Below are 22,010 nucleotides of genomic sequence, written 5' to 3' on the forward strand. Positions count from 1 at the left end.
AGCCTTTGAAGCCTAACAAGACAGGGGCTTACCTATTTAAGGCTGTGTTCCCACCTGCATCTAACCACGATCTATCAGATCTTGGCAATGCTTATTTCCCCTCTTGTCTCCATGATACTGTCCTTACTTCATTCTTAACCTGTCACGGCAACCTTAAGTTGTTGTTTGATTTACCAATGTTAACTAGTATTTCCCTCCTTGTTCCAACACCATCCAATTCTGAAAATGTGTAAAACAGGTTAGGCTTGGTCACGCATTGGACGAAAGTCAAGGAACGTCCCAGTGCTTGGGAAAAGAAGCAGTCAAGGCAAGAGATGGATTAGCAATGGAGACAGTTTAATGCCAGAATAGTTTTCTGTCAACTCCAAGTTGATGAAAAGCCAAGTTTGCCTTTATGAACTTTTTCAGCTATTCGCATGTTAAATCACTTCTGAAAATATGAGGACTTAGTTGGCAAGCTAGAGAGCAATCCCTTTAGAGCTACAACACACCACCATTTTCTAAAGTCAAAACATGTCTATTCAATGCATCCTTTGTTAGCATCCTTTAATGGATGGTTGCATTGGTGGTTTTTAATATAAAAAGATTAATAATATATAAAATTTTGGCAGGTAAATATTAGACTTGCTCTATAAAGAAGTCCCTTTCATTGGTGAATGGGTTGCACATTCCAATGATGCTATAGCAATGCTGTTAGGAATACACCCTCCCAGTTGGGCTAAATATGATCCACTGGAGAAGGAAATGGTAACCCACTTCAGTATTTTGCCAAGAAAACTAAATGAATGTCCACAACTAGGATAGTATCAACAGAATACTGGAAGATGATCCGTGTCGGTTCAGAGATATCCAGTGAGCTACTGGGGGGTACCAGTGGGCAAAACCAAATTGCACTGATGTTTACAGTGGAGTAAAACTGAAAGGATGTCCAGCTGTTGATAAACAAGAAAAGTTTGGTGCTGCAAAGGTACACGTACCATTGATATGTAGAATATCCAAAGTATGAACCAAGGACAACTTGATGTTGTCAGAGCAGAAATGTCATGGCTGCATTTATTTATTTAAGCAATTTATTAGCTGCTGTCAACCACTGGAGCAACTCTAGGTGGCGTGCAAAGATTAAAAAAAACATGTAAAACTGATATAAACATAGTTAACAATAAGAAAAGTATAAACCTCCCATATCAGGGAAACAACAATACAGAACAACATATACCAAGCAGGGTCACAAATACCCCTGTTCCAGGTCTTATTGGGGGGAAAAAAACCCCAGCTCTTCAAAAGGCTGAAGAAAGGTGTTAGAGGAATCCATTAACTAAAACAGACTGGAATAGATCACATCACATCAGGTCTACTGTGGATAAGACAACTATGGAGAACCGCCCAGAGTCCCCCTTTTGGGGGGAGATGGGCGGTAATAGAAATGTGAAAAATAAATAAATAAATGAATGAATAAATGCAAGGAATGGAGAAGCTGTCATTAGTACCCAGATACAACCCAAAATGGTAAAATAATGTCAGTTCCAGCCAGTCAGGGCATGGTGGTCCAAGTGTCAGCTCTAACCAAGGAGGAGGAAGTGGAATAGTTACCTGGGGGCTTGCAACCCTGTGTTAACATAACACACCCACACAAAGAAAAAAAAATTCTTACCCCCATCCTTCTAATTACATGAGTCTGGAAAGCGAAGGTTGGAAGTAAAATGGCCTTTGGAATAACTAGAAAATTTGGCACTGGTGTATGAAATGATGCAAGAGACAGACTAATGGGGCACTGCCAAGAAAAATTCGATGTTCATAAAGCAAATATCTTATTCCAAGAACCCAAAAACAAATCTGTGGCATTACTGAATGGACCATAGCAAAATCAAATTGAATTTACTGTATACTCTGCAAGCAAAACTGGAGACGTATTCAGTCAATAAAAACAGGACGGGCTGCTGTCTGTGGCTCAGATCACGAGCTCCTTCTTGCAAAATTGCAATTTAAACTGAAGAAACAGAATCCCCAAACAAACCAGAGACAGCCTGTGCAATATTCCATACGATTATGTGGTGAAAGTACAGAATAGATTTAATGGAGTAGATTTGATAACTGAAGTGGCTGAATTACTCTGGACTGAAATTTGTTGCATTATTAAAGATGAAGCAAACAAAAATATTCCAAAATGCAAAAAAAGCAAAAGAAAATTAAATAGCTGAAGAAGGACAGAAAGCAAAAGCCACAGAGGCAGAAAGAAAATCTGCTCAGTGAAGCACCAAGTTCCAGAGAAGAACAAGAAGAGGTCAAGAGTTACATGTATCTGCAATGCAAAGAAATTGAAGATAAGAACAGAATGGAAAGGACAAGCATTGTATTTAAGGAAGCTGTAGACATTTATGCCAAGATGGCACAGGAAAAGACAAAGAAGGCAGAGAAAAAAAGGGATGGTACAAATACAGAGGAGAACTGTACAAAATGATCTCCCAGTTGATGAAAGCCTTGGTCCCTGAAGCCAGATGTTCTGGAACTAATGCTCCTGACAAAAGTTGCTGAACTGCTGAAAATCTTATAGGATCAGGTAGTTAAAATGAAAACACAGCGGAGGGAAAAGATCAATTTATATTCCAATATCAAAAAAAGGCAGGGCCAAAGAATGTTCAAATTACTGAGAAACTACAGTTATCTCACTTGGTAGTAAACCAATGATGCTTTCCCAGTCCAGGTCTCCCTGGTCTATGGAACAAGAACAGCCAAACATTCAAGCTAGATTTAGAAGAGGCAGAGGCGTTTGAGATCATGTTGCTAAAATCTGATAAACGTTGGAAAAGACAAGGGAGTTTCAAAAAGATATCTATTTTTGCTTTATTGATTAGACAAAGTTGTTTGACTCTGTGGACCACCGCTGACTGTGGGTAAGCCCCCACCTGCCTATTGAAGAATGTGTATGATGACCTGGAAGTAACAGTTACAATGGAATATGGAGCAATTAAATGGTTCAAAAATGGGAAAGGAGAGCACTGAGTTGTATGCTGTCCTTTTATTTATTTAAGCTACATGCTTGAGAAATAAGAAAAAAAAAGTTGGAATTAAAATTGCTGGAAGAAACATCAACAATTACAGACATGCTAATGATACCACTTTGATGACCAGAAATGAGGAGAACTTAAGACATCTTTAGTGAAAGTCAAAGAAGAAAGTGTAAGGTTATGTATGCAGGCAGTGCCAATCCAATGCAAATAGGTGGAAAAGAAGCTGAAGTGGTAACAGATTTTGTCTTCTTCGGCTCAAAAATTCCCAGGGACAGTGACTGTAGCCGTGAAATGCCAACATATCTGCTGTTGGGAAGAAAGACAGTGACGGATCTAGACAAAATGTTACCATGCAGAGACATCACACTGGCAACAAAGTTCATCTTGTCAAGGCTATGATTTTCACATGGCTATGAAAGCTGGACCATTAGAAAGGCTGAATAGAAGAAAAATAGATGCCTTTGAATTGTAGTGCTGGAAAAAATTATTGAGAAAACCATAGACCAGGACAAAACTTTCCATACTAGAAGAAATAAAACCAGACCCTTCTCTGGAAGCATTAGCTATAAAGCTAAATAAGTTGGATACTTAATGAGAAGGCAAGAATCTATAAGAAAACTGGGATGTTTGAAAAAAATCAAAGGCAATTCATTGAAAGAGGCCAAGAGAAGACAAGATGGCTAGATATTGTCACTGGTGGCAAGCCAAGAACAAGAAGCCTTTACTGACTGATGACATTGTTTATCAGATCATGGAGTGATTGAATGTGTAAAGAACAAAGAACTCTAACAAATCTAAGTTTTGTATGCACCTTAAGGTCCTTTGAAGCCTGGGGAGATGCTAAACTGATTCATACTTCATTCTGATCTGATCAGTCTAAGCACTGTATGTCCGACCTGTTTATTGAGAGGTTTGATATGGTGGCAGGAGGTAGAATCAGCCAGGTTGAACCAGTATTCAGTCTAAGATTATTTTATCTTGACCCTATATTTAAATTGCCTTTTAAAAAAGTGCCTTTTTTAAAATTGGCAACCATGAAGTTCTGCTGAGTTGAAGAAAACAAGCATTTGTGAGCACAGTGGAAGAAAAGGAAAAATTGCCAAGATGGAAATCCCTTACTTGAGCCAGAAAATCTGGGGAAATCAGGTTAAGGAAGGTCATAACACATGCAGCACGTTTTGTTTTAATGTGTGTTGTGTAAAGGCATTCAGCAAAGAATTTGATAAGCAGCTTGCTTGTGCTTTCTCAAATGCAGCTATGAAAAGCTAACTTTCTTCTTCAGATTTTTACTCTCGTATTGGATTATTTTTCTGGCATGCAAAGGTTTTAAAAATATTTCTCCCCCCACATCCCTTTTTTCTGTGGCCATAATGATACTAAGCAATATTTAAATACGCACACTTACACACACAAAGGGAAAAAGGCAAGTACTTTATGAAACATTTGGGCCCAGTTATCCCTTTCTAGCGTGTTTGTTTCCTATTAAGAAGAGTTGTTTGAGCCTTATAAATGCTTAAATATGTAAATGTGAAGTCTGAAGAGTCTCAAGGGTAGCTATAGAGTTTGTTAACTTTTTGGCCAAAGCACTACAGGAAAACCTCACTGTCCTGCCCTTGTATTTATAATACAGTGACCAACCGCTTCATTTCCTTTGGTCTCGCGCTGCTACATTATAGTGCATCAAATCACAAAGGTTTGAAATACGATGGGAAAAACAATGGTCATTAAATATGCAGATCAATAGCAAATGTTCTAGGATCTCTGTCAAAGTATTCTCTAGATTAGAGCACAATATCTGCTTTTTTTTTTTTTGCAGTGTGTGTGTCTGTGGGTATGAAATAATGCATGGTTATGATCTTCTCAGAGCCTGAGAAAGAGGGTGTCAGTTTGTCAAATATTACAAGTTTGGGACAACTGTGCATTCCCCCTTTATCAGGAAAACGGGTCTCAACAAGCAGTTAGCCAGAAGATCAAGGAATCCCCACCTGGTGAGCTTAGAGATAAACAGGATGCCAGAGAAAATGTATCTAGCTGCCAGGATCTTTGTAAACTAAATCCCCCTCAATGAACATGTTTAAATAAGACTTTGAGAATCCAAGGCCTTGACATTCTTGGCAACTCTCTATTATCTTTACAAGGGAAGCTACCTGGTTTTGTGTTCTTGACCTAGAACATGGCAATCAACCCACTGGGAACACCACTGACTATTGAACAGGAGACCAGCACCATGGAGATGCCTAGGTCAATCCGCTGCTGTGACCGTAGAGCAATAACTGTGTTGCAAGGTCAACTACCAGCAGGGGAATTGGCCTGACTTGTTACCTCAGATGAACTTGCTCATAATAACTTAGTGCATTCTGGCAGAGAACGTCCCTTTTCCAGATTCCGTATGGCTTCCAAACCTATTTGTCCTCCAGCGTGGTCCCTTACTGTTCCTAAAGATGCCACTAAATTCCTGAAAGAGTTACAAGCAGCAAAATTCCCCCAAGGATTGCTGGATCTTTCCAAGGCTGCAGGTCACAACTGGCAAGAGGGACCTCCTCTAGCTGTAGGGGATGATGTCTGGCTTTCCCTTAAGTTTTGATCCTCCTCTTATTCCTCCAAGAATCTGGATTTGGAATGTGTTAGTCCCTTCCCTGTGTTGGCTTGGATTAGCCCAGTTGCCTATTGCGTAAGCTACCAGCTTCAGTGAAAATCTGCCCAGGGTGTTATGACTCCTTACCCTTTCTTGAATACCTTCCATATCTTTTGCCATCTCTAGTGCCCTCCACCTGTTCCTCTTGGGGAAGGTGGAACGTAGTTTGGATTCCAGATGCAGGAGGGGCAGGATGGAGTAGTCGATTCACTGGAATGGATACCCAGAAGCTTCATGGGAAGGGGTTGCTGATGTTCACACACTCTACCTCATCTACTCATCTATTTCATTTGCAATATTCTCAAAAATCCAACCTGCCCTCTCAAATGCCAGACGTGCCTAGAGACTTGTCTGACCCTGAGGGGGCAGTCGATCAATTGGAACTCAGCCATGATGAGGATGATTTCTCTGTTCTCCTCCTCTCCCAGTCCAGCCTATAGCTTTGGAACTGGAGAATGCTCGCAGGGAGGGATATCCATCTTGGACTCTAACTTAGACGATATTCAACTGCCTTCTTCCGAAGCTATGGCTGCAGGAGAGGCCCTTTCTATGACTTCCCTCCCTCCAGATTCTGGGACCAAGGAGCCTAATTTAGATTATTTTTGTGGCCCTTCATCCTGGGGTGAGATGAGGACCTTTCTCTCTCTTCACTCTTTGGCAGACTTGAGGGGTTTTTTTTTTAAAAAATGTATTAGATTTCTCAGAGCCTGAGGAGGAGGATGGTGGTTTGCAAAATTTTGGAGTATCTGCACATTCTTCCTTTATCAAGACAGTGGTAACCATTGTATCAACAGACAGTTAGCAAGAGGATCAAGAAATTCCCACCGTAATGAACTTAGAGCAAAATGGGGGGCATACCCGGCTGTCAATATTTCTGTAACCTAACCACCCTTTTTCCTTTTCAACAAATCCAGGTAGTAAGGTTCTGAGAGAAACCGGCTTTCTTGGTTGTGATCAGCTGCTAGAGGTTGGATAGACCTTTTGCATGAGATTAGATTCTGAATAAATGAGAAGATTAGGACATATGTAAGCCCAGCAGAGCCTTTCCTATCATGGTGCTCTCTATGTGTCCTGGGGCTGAAATTTCTCAGACTGTTACATTGCCACATGATCATGGGCATCCAAGTGACGTGTGTTGTAGTGCAAACTCTACCCATAATGTGTACAGTTGTGATGCAAATAAGAAGGGGTCTTGGGCTTGTGTTATGACATCATGGCACATGTTTTGTCATTTAGCCATGATTGTGGTTTGTACCAGACCCCTATGCAGGTAGTCTGGGAATTTGGGGACTTGTAGGCTCCAAATATCTGGAAAGTATCAGTCTGGAGAAAAATGATTTTGATAACTACTCATTCTCATTTGTTGATAACCAAATCAATTAAAAGTGCATGGAAATAAATCACAATCAGCCTTCATTCCATCATGCTTACTGAGAACATCTCTGGAGATCTGGATACGTTGAGCTCTAAATTCTTGTTGAGGGGGCAGGGGAGAGATTATAAGCATTTCTGTTGAGAGCAGTATGAAGAATATGTGTAGCTCAGAGCTGAAATTTTGGGATCTTGGTGTTTGCTGAGCTTGGTTTTCTTCCTGCAAATGTTTCATCACCAAGGCTAAGTAACAGTGTTAATGGTTTGAACAAGGGATCAGGGCACTGACAACGTTATTTGGCTTGGTAATGAAATGTTTGCAAGAAGAAAACCAAGCTCAGCAAACACCAAGATCCCAACATCTGTTGAGAGCATTTGCAAATTTCAATTGGGAATCGTGGTAAGGTAAAATTGAGGTCAACGTCTAGTGTTTTCTCGCAACAGTACAGAAGTAGTTTATTAATGATTGCCTCTGGGACTTTTTTCAAATTCCCAGTTCAGGCTTTTCCTTGTGGTCTCCACACCAGATACTAACCTACTTAGCCAGTTAAATTTAGGTTAAGTGCTGCCACCTGCTAATTAAACATGGGGAAGCTAACAGCATTCAGGCATATGCTCCTGGGGATCAGAGTATTCAATATACAGTGGTCTTGTTTTTAACTGAACACTTTGAAGAAAGCACATAAACAAGTATAAAAGAGAACATGAAAAATATTTTTAAAATATAATACTAATAAATAAATCAGGGATTTAAAAATGTCACAGCGGTTATAGATTTCTAAAGTATTGTTAATTAGCTGTGAATAGCTAAATATTTTATATATAGGATATTGCATTAAGGGACTAAGAATTGCCACTGAACTTAAGGTGAGCATCAAAAACTATGGACAATACAGCATAAATCACAGAAGGGAATTACACACTCTAGTAAGTTCACGTTGCTAAAACTCTGTTCTGATTTTGGTATTTTACAAATTTGAGATATAGATTCTACGTATAGTTAAACCCACATTTTGGATGCTCTACCAGTCCTTGTGTTAGATCTATATAATCTAAGAATAGTTTCCAGTTTGAATTGAAATCTGTGAGATATTTGCTTTTAAGACAGAAAGTTATGCCAGACATCAAAGCATATTCCCACAGCTTGGCTAGCCATTCTTCCATTGAAGGGACCAGATATCCTTTCCAGTATGAAACACATAGTATCTTTGTAGCAGTTATCATATCAGCTACAGAATTCAGTATACTTTGAAGGGAAATGGAGGAGGGTCTTATGAGGCAAGGACCTTGGCTGGACCTTCTTCTCTGTGCAGTCTGAAGCCTGCAGAGAACTATTGTTTTGAACTGATCCAAATGGATTTGGATTGGACAGGTGGAAAAATGAAGGGTTTGTACTGTGTTAGAACCACACCATCTCTGTACATAATAATAAGCCAGATTTCTTGTCCTGCCCACTTCAAAGTCAGCAAGCAACATGCTAGTGCAGCATATATTTCATACATGTAGGTGAAATGCAAACGGAAGCATCAGCTTCGCACAAACCAGTATGTTGCTTGTTCTGATAAACCCTGGATAAATCAGACAGCCTGGCTATTGTTATGCATAAATGTGAGCTAATTAATTCTAAGAAAACGGATTTCTGTCATCATTATCATCACCTCTGAGATGAAGTTATGTTTCTAAAATTTTAGTCCTCAAGAACTGTTCATCTCAAAACAAGTTAGAGAAGATGATGTCATCTACTGTAAAGTAAAAGTAGGAAGATGTTGTATATCAAATAAAACTCAAGCTGATCAAGTCTGTACAGTTGAAAGCAGAGATTTTTTCCCCACCACTTATTATCTGATCCATTTTTTTATTTCACACAACTGATATGTTATTCCAATCACAAGCTCAGAGTAACTCAGAAATCCTAGGAATTGAATACAACCACTGGAGAGCGAAGTATACCTTATATTCTGAGTGACCATCCCTGCAAGCTGCTTTTTTTACCTTGATCATGTCTTACACATGCTAGATCCATTTTGCTGTTTTGAGAACTAACCTCTTTAAGCCATCTGCCATCTCTATCTTTCAGGATCAGAATCAAGAGTCGGCCCTTGAATTTCCCAAAATTTCCTTGCCCTTTGGTATTTTTTTCAGCTTCTCTTGTTGCATGACTCAGTTAAAATCTTCCTCTTAGCGAGCAGATTATTCAGAATATTCTACCAAAATGAAGATGGTGTTCCACTAGCACAAGGCATTGGACCCATTTTTGGTCAAAAGGAATTTCTCCTAATTTACCCTTAGCTGATGTTTTGGAACCAGGTTCTGTTTTCTTTTAATAAACTTCTTCATAGTACCCAAAATCCTTCCACTCTTAAATTTCCATTTCTACAAGCTTTATAATCTCATAACCATGAAGATGAATGTGAAACTTAATCCCTCTTGTCTGAAAGCAAAACAGAAATAGATCTACAGAACCTAGATCTCATTCATCTACCCAATGATAGAGTTATAAATCAAAAGCTCTATCTTTTGCAAATGTTAAATGGTACATTTAATATTTAAGGACTCATCTTTCACAGGCACAGTGATCAACCATGCCTCTTTTTTTTTTTTGGCAGGGAGCAGTAGATGAAGATCTTCACAACATGAAGATAGATGTATGTACCTGCTCATGCCTTTGTATCAAGCACCAGGGGAACCAGACCAGTGGCCAGAGAAGGAAGAGAAAGGGAAGAGAAAAAAGTTCCCATGTACTGCGCTTTAGCAGAAAAGAAATGATGATGACCACGATGATGATGATGACGGTGATGTTAATGCACTGACAGCAAGAAGGAAAAGGTCTGAATGTGCAGAAGAGAACAGTGATGAAAAACAGAATGGAGAATGGAGGATACTGATATCCATATGCCTGCCTGCCACCTCTCTCTCTCTCTCTCTCTCACACACACACACACACACACCAGATAGATTTTTTCTGGTTTTCTCCAAATATGCCATAAATCTCCCTTCTATAGCCCAGCACCCTATAGGTGTGTTCAGATGGCAATTTAGAATTCCTGTCCAGTTGGACACACTGACTAGTAAATCTAGGACTTGACTCCCAACATCTAGGACTTCCCTGTTTGGGGAAGGGTGCTAAAAATTCTTCTGTGACCTCGAATATAAAAGAAAATTAAATTGTGAAGAACTTCTCCTGGAACTTCTTGTGGCTTGGAGCAGCCTGCAAGACTGTTCTTCAATTCAAGCTTGTTTTTCCAAGTGTTCATTTTGTTCCTTGCCTTAAAACAGATGTGGATTGATGGCTTCACCTGATATTGCCTGAAAAACAATGTGGGAGCTCCTGAGGGAGATCCTGTTATGTAAGAAGACCCTTTCATACAAAGATCTGGCATATTCACTTCCTGTGCAGCAGTAGGAAGAGCAGAGGGCCCAATCTTGAAACAATCTTAAAACTTTTTTTCTGGCTCCCACACAGTCAGAGGAGAATTCCTCTTTTACTGCAACCTCCAACATCGTGGAGGAAAAGGCACAGAAGAACTTGAAAGTAAAACAAATAAAATGAATCTACTACACCCTGGAGGAAATTCTGGTGCTCAGTTTCACTGGGGAACATAGTTCTCCTGTTATCTAATTCCACTCACCATGACATTTTATAAATCCGTTCAGCTGCATTTGCCAAAATTCAAGCAAAGTGTAAGAAAGGGCAGGACCCGGTATTATGCCAATATGGGGCTGCTGTTGGAACCAGAAATTCTTCTCTAATTTCCCCTTCTTCTGCATAAAAGCTAGTGAAACAATCTGCTTGATCCAATGTAGTCACCTTGGTCCTGTGCACGTGATGCAGTTAACTGGGTCACTGCAGGAGTTAATGGGTTGGGCGAACCTCCTAATTCACTCAGCTAATCCTGGTAAAGTTAATTTTAATCTAAATGAAGCCCAAGGCTGTTGAGGGAGAAATTGCTCATCTGTTGCCTGCCAACGGTTGAGAAGGGATTCTTTGGCCCTTCCTGTTTCTGAGCCTAAGTCCTAAGGAAAACACTATTTCTCTTTGAACCCTATCTCTATCTCCTTTCACTTGGCCATGCTGAGGGGAGATAAGTCCTGCCCAGCCTTGTTTGTGGTGGTGCTGACCCCAATCACACCACCTCAGGTTTGTATTTTTTTCTTCTTCTTTCAGAAGTAGAAAGTCAACGAGCAAATGTTCCGGGAAGTGACAGCCTTCTCTGCAGCCACTGGGATGATTCAGAAAATGACTGCTTTGAGAGGCACTTCATCGGCCATCCCATCTTTCTGGAATACTGAAATAAGCCAACTGCACAGATGGGTCAAGGATTCAGGCAGTTGTGTTGCCTGAATAGGGACACTGCACGACAAAGCTAATCTCCCTCCATTGGCTGTAATCTATCTCTGAATAAACAACTCTCTCACAATGTCAAGCAGGACCTTAACGCAGTGCTAAACAGCAAAACTGTGCAAAGTGTTTGAGAAGCGCGTTGCAAAACACACCCATGTGAGAGAGTTGTTTATTCAGAGATAGATTACATTACGGCTGTATCCTCTGTTCAAGCTGATCCTAATTGCACAGGCATGTGCAGACAACACTTCCACTAGGACAAGCAATGAAGCCAAGGGCTTGTGCACGCCCACACCTGCTGGAGACACCTTATGAAGCAGCTGCACTGGCTGTGGAGAAGACATGGGCCTACTTGACACTTGACTTAAGCTGACACGTTTGATAGAATGCCTCTTTCAAACGCTTTGTACCGTGTAACTGACAGTTGTGTGCAAGAATCCCCTGGAGAATACACAATCAAGTCATCACAATGTGAACTGAACTCTCTTGAAGCTTCCAAGCACCCACAGAAATACTTTTGTGGCATTTTCTTTAGATTTGAGACATTGGCAAAAAGTAAGATTTCCCAGGCCCTAAACCACAAGCGCTGCCCCAATGACCCTGATAACAAATTCTCAAGGATTCTGCTTTCTGATACCTGTTAATATGTTCCACTGTATTAAAGCGAATCCTTTGAACATTACTAATTTTCTCTCTGCTTGGGACTTTGACTTAAATTGATTGGATTCTTTTGCCTAGCCTGAAATTGGTCTTTTTCTGTATGAAAACACATTAATATGGATTTCTAACATGTAAGCAAGAGCAACTTCAAGCTAGATAAAAAGACTAAACCTCAGTTCCTAACAATGTAGCTGTTAAAGAAATGGAATTCTTGCATCCCTCCAGCCCTGGCCCAACTTTTTCATGCAATGTCCTCTTCAAAATGTTTTGCAAAGGTTATTCGGAGTAGCACAGCTTCTGGATTCAGCACACTGGACAACCTGAGAAAAAGTTTTGAAAGGAGGGAGAAAGGAGAATGGGATTTTTGCTCTTGTTATTCATTTTTCCCCAGCTGATTAGATAGTGAGAGTGGGAAGCAAGTGAGCAGGAAAAACAGAGAAAGAAAAGGAAAACAAAGCAGCTGGGAAATTCTGCAAGGATCCAGAAAGCATCCTGAAATTTATAGTGCAAAGTAGGTCATCGAATTTAGGTATAGATGGCTGGAGATTATAGAGAGCTATAGACTGTAAGAGCCATATGTTGTATCTCTTTCCACTTTAGGAAATAGAAGATAAAGGTGGATTTGGTTTCCTATTGAAAACATTGACATTTGCCTCCATAACAATAGTGGGTTATTCATGAAACAAACAGTGAGAATAATATGACTCCTTAATATTATCCCCAAATGTGTTTTCTTGCTCAGTTATGCCAAAGACATATATTTTGTTGCAATCAGTCACATTCATTGAAATGCAGGAATGATGGTGTGTACTCAACATTTTTATTCTATTCTGCTGACTAGATTTATACACTATACTAAACAATGATTTAATTCACAATGATTGTGGGATAAATTTGAGTTGCTACAGTTCCAATAGGTTTGCCCAATAGACTGACCCCAAAGCAAGCAAACCACATTATACTGTGCAGAGTGAAGTGCTGACCCCACTTCTTGCAAGTCCTAGGAATTGCAAATCATGCAGACAAACTCTGCTGTGGAGCTGTAGCACCCATCTCTCATCAACTTCATTTTTTAAAAATTAAAACACCAACTTTCTTTAACTGGTGCCTGTGCAAAAGAGAAACAGTTGGATCCTGAGTCCAGGAGGTCTAGAACCAAATACATTTTAGTGCTTCTGTTATTAACAATTGGGGAGTCAAAAGTTCTTGAATGTAGTAGTACATATCTCCCTTCTGCCCAAACCTGGTCTACATGCCCCTCTTTTTCTCGGAAAAGGGAAGGAATATTGAACTAACATACACCCTGGGGGTATCTATGGCCCTAAAAAATGGGATTGATGAATATAATGCTCTTGTTTGTAATTCTGGGACTTTGTTTATCAAAAGAAACACATAGAACCAAGGGTGTTGACAGGATATGGTGGAAAAAGTCAAGTTGGCAGCAACAACAGTACGATTGAAGCTCTACCTATGTGCGTTCCATGTGCAAAAAAAAAAAGTTGAGCTTTGATCACTCCATCATGGCCACCATCTTGACTTTTTTGACCCTAGAACTAAAGTTATACCACTTCCATACATAACACTTAGCCTTCTCCACTTTGCCAGTCCACCATGCTAACTCAGATCTTTTGAAATAGGCCACATTGCCATTTCCTTCTCTAGTATGAAGTAAGTTGTGTGTGGATGCATAATAGGTCAATCCTGCCATGCACCTCTTGTGTTCAAGCAGTACAAGGGGCAGAAGGAAGTCAAAACTGAAATTCTAAAATGTAAGTTTTTTAAAAAAAACAAGTGGCCCTGGCAGGAGTGCCAAATGCAAAATGACAATGTCTTGAAAATGTCTTATCAAATCAACATTTCAGAAAAAGGTAAGTACACTGTGGTGCCTAAATTAAGGTACCTCTATTGCTCTTTCATCCTTCATTATGTGAAATTTTCCTTAAGAAAATAAAGTTTGTGCTGCTTTGAGCAAGAGAAGTTGGACACTTCCATACCATCATCATTCTTTTCTCCAATCTCTGCAAAGTAGGCTGAAGCCAACCAACAACCTTGAAACACAGAGAACATCATGAACAATTCAGTGCTTTCACCAGATTACCAGTTAGAGATGCAAAGCACATTTAAGGTTGTGCCCCTCAGCTACAAACCCCAGATTATAACTATGTTGTATCCCTAAAATACCAATATCAGATTAAAAAAAACACACACTTCACCCTCATTCCACAGAAAGTAAAACAAAATAACTTCTGAACACCTGCCCCTATCCATGCTTTAACTTATATTCTGTGCATTTATCTAGTCCTATGCAAAACAGACAAAATCCAAACATTGAACACTTGTAAAGAGAAGGCACTGCAAAGCCGACAATCCACCTTTCTTTGCTGTATTTAATAGCCCCTGTCAGCTGTGACAGTAAAAGGGCAGCTTGTCAGCATTTTTGCAATTATGTGCTTTTCTCACCAGTTGTAACCATGGTTACATATTGCAGCAGCAGTTGGATTGTGGGGGGATCCATTCTAAACTAACAGGATGATGAAGTGTGTCAGGTGTTCTTGTTCATGGGAAACAAGGCCAGTTAAATGTTCTGCAGAGCTGGAGAGTTGTCCAGAAAACACCAGCTTTGTTCCAGTTTCAAATAAACAGCAGGACAGCCAGGAACAACAGCAACAACTTAACTTTGAGAATTGCTTTCATTCAGTGGCACAGGTCCAGTGCTCATTCATTGGCACAAAACTCTCAAGCAGCTCTATTCCATGCCATCAGAGGACATGAGAGTCTTCAGACTATATTCAAAAATAAGGAAAGAGAAATCCATAGAACTAAACCAGAGGTCATAAAATATATAAAACTAAAACCAGAGATCAGCGTGCGGCAAATATGAAAATGGTAGCTGTGTTTCTAGATCAAGAAAAACACACAGATTTGGGGGGTTATGGGTATACAGCCAGAAGAAAGCAACTTGCTTATCACAACCCATCAAATCATGATTTGTTTTCCATGTTAGAAATCCAACTTCTGTTTGCAACTGACTAGGTAAGACTCAGAGAGAAGAGCATTTCATCACAGCAGCTGACCTGGAGACGCAAGAAAAGGTAGTAAGAGTTGTGTGTCAGAGGTAGTCTGGAACCTATGATGATGGCAGCTGTAACAGGGTGCAGCCAGCAAAACTTGTTAGATGGGAATGAAAGGGGCCCCTTTCCCTCTTTTGAAAAAACAGAAGTATGAAAAATAGGCCATTCAGCCAATAGCTATTTAGAGCACTCACCAACATCTAAAGCAGGAAAGGAAACATCTTCCTTTCCTAAAACCATTTTACAGTCAAGGCTGGAGGAAAAGCAGAGCATCGTTGGAGCAGGGCCCACCATTTCCTTCAGAAGCAGGGCTTCACTAGGGCCATCCTGTTCGAGACACTTGCAGAGTGACATGGCCGCAAGTTGGGAAAGCATCTGCTCAGTCAGCAACAACGGTTGTGGGGTGACGGCAGCCCTGCCATTTTAGAAAGGAAAACAAGGATCCACCTTCTTTCTTTACTCGGCTTAGCTGCTGGAAAGTGGGGGCGACTGGGAAGAGAGGCTCAATGGCCAGAATGAATGTGAAGTTGGAAAAGGAATGATGGCAGAATGAGAAGAAGGGGGTAATTATGGCAGCACAGGGGAACCTTGTGCTAAGGATCACCACCAGCTTAAGAGTCCAGCTCCTTCCTCCATCCATGATCCCCTGCTTTTACAGCAAATGGAGACGAGGAAAAGCTGGACTACCAGTAATCCTTGTTTGCCCTTCTCCTTGACCTGTTTTCACTCCAGCAGATCATTGTAAGAGCTCTGCAACAAAACATAAATGTCTGAGTATAGGGTTTCTCCTCCCCCCCGCCCTTCTTCCTCCCCAGTCCCCTTTCCTTCTTGCGCCTTTTAGACTGCTAGCTTGAGGGCAGCGTCTGCATTCATGTTACAGGACAAGAAGTCAAACAGCATTCACAAACATCCTGATAAATAGCACCCAAGCATTTCAAGTTATAAGCAAGCCTTTATTGGGAGCAATCTTTGCAAACACCTGATACTTGCTCAAGAATTATATCAGTATAATTGCACATCCAAAATCCATTTACTATAGATTTAGTAATCTGGCATAGCTGGAAGGGGCCAGGCTGAGAAAAGCTGCCGTCTATGGAGAACAATAGAGAACGTTAGGAGTTTCTTTCCTAGGAATTTCTCTACGCTAAAGAATTGCTAACAAGGATTGCACCTCCCCCTCCATCCCCAGATTTTTAAAATATAGTTTACTCTACCTGGTACACTGCTCTGGAGATGCACCATGGTTTAAGCATCAGACGTACAACCTGTAGATTTCTGAACCGGTAAGTGCCCAGCACTCGTGAAGTCAGATTCCACGCTACGGTATGCCAACTGTATAGAAGATCTTCAAACCTAAAAGGGACAGCTGCCATGCCAACTCACAAGGCAGAAAATCTGGCACGGGTCCTCCTGGTGGTTTGCTAAATTTTCAGACTTCTATAAAATGAAGTTAAAATGTCAGCATTATTTTCCATGAAAGGAAGGGGAAAAAAAACCCAAATCAAAACCCAATTTCTTTGGTTTTCAGAGAGAACAATTTCTCCCAGTGTCCTCTTTGTGTTGCTTGTCCCAGAGATTATGCCAAAATCTCTTTTGCTACAAAATGAATTTCTTATCTTTTAAAAAGTCAGCCTCCCTGCTTTCTGTACAGTTCCATGCCGAGGAACTAAGCTACAAATTGAAATCTGGAGTCATTAACTTAGCCTCCCAAAATCACTTAGCCTCCAAAATGCCAGGATTCTGTCCAGAGAGGATGGAAAACAACCCCTTTTTTGTCTCCTCTCCTTTACTGCCAACATTCTCAGGACATTCCATTTTTCTATTTAACTCTTGAAGATGCAAAGTACAACTGCTGAAAAATTGCCTTGCCATACCACATCTCGCTCTTATATTTTTTAAAAAATCACCCTGTCAGATATTGATGATGAACAGTTGCTATAACCAATCATCTTCCACATTCCAAAATGATGGAGGAGATACGTGTGGAGAGGACAAAGTCCCCTAACTTACATCAGTTTTGGAAAGTGACACTTATAGGGAATGCTCAGTGCATTTCAGTTGCAGCCCGTCCTTAGGCAAAGGGTCTGGCTGTGCAGGACAGAATGACCACCTGATGCAAGTTCAAACTGAAATCCATTGATCCACCCGCAGAAGCCAAACAAACTGGAAGCTGAATCTTCCATCAACCTAACAAACAGCAGCATGCTCTTCGCTGCACCTGAAAGCAGTAAGATTCCTTAAGGAAGGTCCCTATCTCTTGAAAGACACTTTTCCCCATGGCTTCCTCCACCATTTTTGAATCCTGGATAGGGCTACCAACAATCATGGCTTCTAGCTGAGGTCATAGGAGAGCTGATGCTTACAAGGTGAAGCCATGCAGCACTTTAAGGCAATCGTTCCCACTGTGGGGTCTTCTGAAGGGTTGCACAGTAACTCCATGATTCCCAGCCAACACTTCTGTGGGATTATGGAAGTTGCACTCCAGAGGGCAGCCTCACTGAGGCATCTCCAGACAAAAAGGCTTTGACTCCAATCTTTCATTTCATATTTGGAAAAGAGAGGTCTGTTCTGACCATGAAAGACACTAGGCTGCTTGTGCCCTGCAACTTCTGTGAGGAAATGGTGGCCAATCATCCTATCAGAATTTGCCCTTCTGGATCCAGAGGTGAGCAGAAACATCTTGGCCAATTAATATTCAGCAACTATTGGCTAGTAACTGGAACAACAGTGAAATCCACCCACTTCTCATCACAAAGCTTCAGGATTAGAGGAGGGGGAAACTGGCGCATTGCACATACACACAGTGCTGGCCTTGACTGAAAGATGGAGGATCAATTCATTCCATGCATGGATCTAACCTCTGATCAAGAAATACCTTTTATCTAGTGGTAGAACCACTGTAATGTACAATGTTTGCCTATCCAATGTCAGTTTTCTTTAATGTATGATACCAAGGTTGTTCAGATGCACTTCTCTTTTTCTGCTCACATTTCCCATCAGATGTGCTTTTGTCATTCCAATTTAGGACACGAATGAATGAATGAACGTTATATCACAGTCCAAGACCAGATCATAGAAGTTAAATCAACCAAATACAATCTGAGAATACAACAAAATCCCATTAATTAAGTAAATCACTGACTGTGGTTGTCTGGTCCGAACGTAGTGAGGCCTTATGGCTTGGGTGCAGAAATTAGCTACTGTATTATATAGGCAACTTCAAGCTCTTGCTTTTTAGGAAAAAAATTAAATATTATTGCTCTTAGTGGCCAGGCAGTCTATCTATTAAGGGTTGAATTAGCTGGGAGTGCAATGCCCTGTAAAATCTAGACTTCAAGAAGACATGTTCTAAGGTTTCAGTTTAATCAGAGGCACTGCAGCATAATCTGTGTGAAAAGGATATCTGAAAGAGTGCAGAGAACATCTCAAGGATGGTAAGACACTTGGAGGCTAAATCCTATGAAGAATGGTTAAAGGGACTTGGTAATTTTACCCTAATGAAGAGAAGACTAAGACTAATGAAGAGACATGAGAGCAGCCTTCCAATACACGAAGGGATGTCATGGGGCAGAGGTGTGGATTTATTCTCCAGAGCACTTGAGTTAAGATAAGACCCAATGGGTGGAAGCTTTACTGGGGGTGATCCAAACTTGATCTGACTGGGAGAGCTATTCAGCAGTGGAACAGCCTGCATCCTAAAGTCATGGGTCTCCATCACTGGTTTTCAAGATTGGACAGTCATTTGTCCAGGATGGTATGAGGATTCCTGCGCTGGGCAGGGAGTTGGATTAGATAACCTCCAAGGTCCCTCCCATCCCTATGATTTTATGATTATATCTACTGTCCATGATTGCAGAAGGAAGGACACTGAAGCAGGGTCTAGAGAAGGTCCAGCAATATTGGGGACAGAATAACGTGCATAGGTATTGTATGGGCTGCAATTTCCTTGATTTGTTATAGATTTGGTATAACCCTGGGGCCCCTGCAAGGTTATTCGAGGGTTCTTTATCTTCTAGTCTTTGTTTGATGGCCTTCTTTGTTTGATCAAATCTCAGGGTTAGAAGGAAAACAGGAATCATACTCAGATGGAGCAGCTTGTTGGCTATAGTCCTGCACTATTTGGATTGGAAGATGTTCTGCGCTAATTAGGATCAAATTTAGGAGATGATGGCTCTACATTATGCAAAGCTATAGAAATAATGATATGACTCTTGATGCTATATGGATAAATATACACCATTTTCTTGGCAATAATACAGAACTGGTTTGCCAGTACCTTTTTTCCAGGACGATCTTTTGACTTTTCAATTAGCTTACAACCCTGGCATGTCCTGGTGGTTTCCCAATACAAGTACTAACCAGGTGCTAACCTGTTTTGCTTGTAGAGATTAGCCAGAGACAGCTGGGTGTTATTATTTGTGGGCTATAAGCTATCATTTTAATTTCCTAACGAGCCTGTAATACATTGTTCCCGCTGAGCCTTGTGTGGGGCATTCATATGACAGCTAAAGTCACCCACTTTGCATTGCTCAAGAGAAGTGGGACAGAAAATTCATTTCAAAATGGCAGCCTGATTTTCAAACACTTGTTGAAGATGCCAACTGGGTCCAATCACACTTCCTCAATATCTCATGCAGTTCTGCCCATCTGAGGACCCAACCACTATTGTAGTTTTACAAAGGAGACAAGTACAGTTCTCCCTTTTCTTAAAAATAAAGTTGTAAGTACACAAATACACACCACCCACAGATGTTATCAACAAAAGTTAGGGCATAGTTGTGTTTGGACACATAACTGGAAAGGAGACAGGAGCAGAATCATAGTCCCTGATTATACCACTGAATATCCCCCCTAAATAATCACAATATGTATTTATTTTATTGGATTAGATTGTCAAAAGACTCCAAGTGAGTCATTTAAATGCAAGCTCTCTAAACAAGCATTAAAACGATGGGCCTCCTTGATTTAGAACAGCTTGCTCAACCTCCTGCAGAGCTCTTCTGGCTGAGGAGGTTCATATAATATTTAACATGGATTTATCAAAACACAAGTAGCTGCCAATGGAGGAAAAGGATTACAGGTCCTAACTGGAGAATTTACTCTCAAGAAGGTGCTTAGACCCCAGGGAGAAGAGCAAGAGCTTTTGTGCACTTTACAACTGCCAAGCAGAGCAGGCTTGGTCTCGATTGTAGCCACACATTCTACATAGAGCTACTCTTGAAAAGGAGCTGCATTCGCTGCAAAATGTGGTAACCAGATTGCCAACCTGTGCAAGCTAGAGGGGTTAAATGATGCCTGTACTGAACAATGAGCACTGGGCACAGTTTAAGGTGTTAGGATTGACTGTTAGACCTCCAAATACCTCACCATTTAAAGGGCTGCATCTCTCATGAAATTCCTGTCGGGTGGTGAAGATTTATAGAAAAGGCCCTTTGCAGATGACCCTGCTGTTAGAGACCCATTTCTCTGGCTGCTGGAGAAACCTTCTCTAGTGGTGCTCCCAGGTTATGGAAGACAATTCCTGGGAGGTGCTGTGGACCTCCACTCTCCCATTATTTAAAAAAAAATTCTGTAAAGGCACCTCTCTTTTTGATTGTTAAAGGGTTTTAGGACCTATTGCATGATGAATTTTAATCTGCATTTTCAACCTTTTATATTCAGTTTTTGGTTTTGGTCCTAAATTTCATTAGCTATCTTGAGAACTTGGCAAAGTAGAAAGACAGGGTATAAATCAAATCACCAGCTTAATTTTCCCCGAAGAGAAAAGCTGCATCTGTTTAAATTCCTCTCTATTTAAACAACTGTGGAAAAAAGCAGAAGCTTTGATGCATCTGCTTGGTCTGTTTTACCCTCTACCACCAAGGATGTAAATATAGGGCTTCAGATTCAGTCTCCAAAAAGTGCTTCCAAATGTGCAAACGTAGCATTTACTTGCAAGGTCATAAGCCAGCTCATAGTCCTGAGAAACGAGGTAGCTGCTGGAAGGTGTTGTGGACAGGGGTTATGTTCATGTCCATTCCAAAGCATCTCTTGCAGATTGAACCTGGAACATCACACAGCTCTAGCAAACACAATGGGCTGTAGAGCATCTCTAGAAATGGAGCTTCTGCCTTAAGACACTGAAGTAGTAAAGCTGTGGTCCTGGCCCAGAATGCAGGGGCATTACTTGATGAGAGATGAGTCCTTTTTGTCTCCCCTATTTCACCACCTGTGACATGATGTTCAGAAACGCTGGATTTGGGAAAGAAGCTTGTAGTATGCAATTCAGCTAATATAGATGTATCAGACAGATCTTGGTTTTGATCACTGTGTGCTGTTAATTATTCGTACAGCTCAAAACCACAAGTTCCCTTTTAAAGATCTAAACCCGTTAGTTTTTGATCTTTTTTTAAATTAAAAAATAGCTATGGCATGATTGCATTATATTGGGAATTTATGTATGAATGTTCATTTCACAGGACGACCTCATGGCGCTTCCATGCTTTGATCTTGTTCCTAGGGAAATGGATGCCCAGCTCTCTTTTATATTTGCAACTGACTTCTGTCTCATTAATTAGAACTTTCCCTTTCATCAGATTCTACTGAAGGCCTGGTTAGATCAGAGTACCCATGTATAGAGGCACTCACTTGCTAGCCAGATGCTTCTCAGAACCTCACAAGCATGGCATGCTCTGGGGGTCATAGTCCCCCCATAATGTTTGTCTCTTCCATTACAGTAATGGCTTCTAACTATTATAGTGATTGATAGCAGTTGACATTTGGGGCTAAATGTTTTAAGGTGAACAATGTTGATTCATTAGGCATCTCTTATTTTTTTAAAGCGTGTCCAGCTAGCTGTAAAATCCATTACAAAACAGTGAAAAGCCTCAACTATTATCTGGAAGGCACTATAGATTAAGATTGTGCTTCCTGTTATAATATAA

General features: G+C 40.7%; 1 protein-coding gene across 2 annotated transcripts in view; it reads right to left on the reverse strand.

The window, feature by feature from the left end:
- FRMD4A (FERM domain containing 4A) overlaps positions 1-22,010 on the reverse strand; it is a 291,903-nt gene that overhangs the window by 227,184 nt on the left and 42,709 nt on the right. The window contains exon 1 of one of the 2 annotated variants that reach the window (XM_063308198.1): positions 16,302-16,611. The exons of the other annotated variant lie outside the window; for it this stretch is intronic. Coding sequence (XP_063164268.1) covers positions 16,302-16,460 — 159 coding nt within the window. The 5' untranslated portion in view covers positions 16,461-16,611. Of the gene's footprint in view, positions 1-16,301; positions 16,612-22,010 lie in introns of those variants that run through there. 2 annotated transcript variants of the gene reach the window in all.

This window comes from Candoia aspera, chromosome 7 (assembly GCF_035149785.1).
Source record: "Candoia aspera isolate rCanAsp1 chromosome 7, rCanAsp1.hap2, whole genome shotgun sequence".
In the NCBI taxonomy this organism is placed as follows: Eukaryota; Metazoa; Chordata; class Lepidosauria; order Squamata; family Boidae; genus Candoia; species Candoia aspera.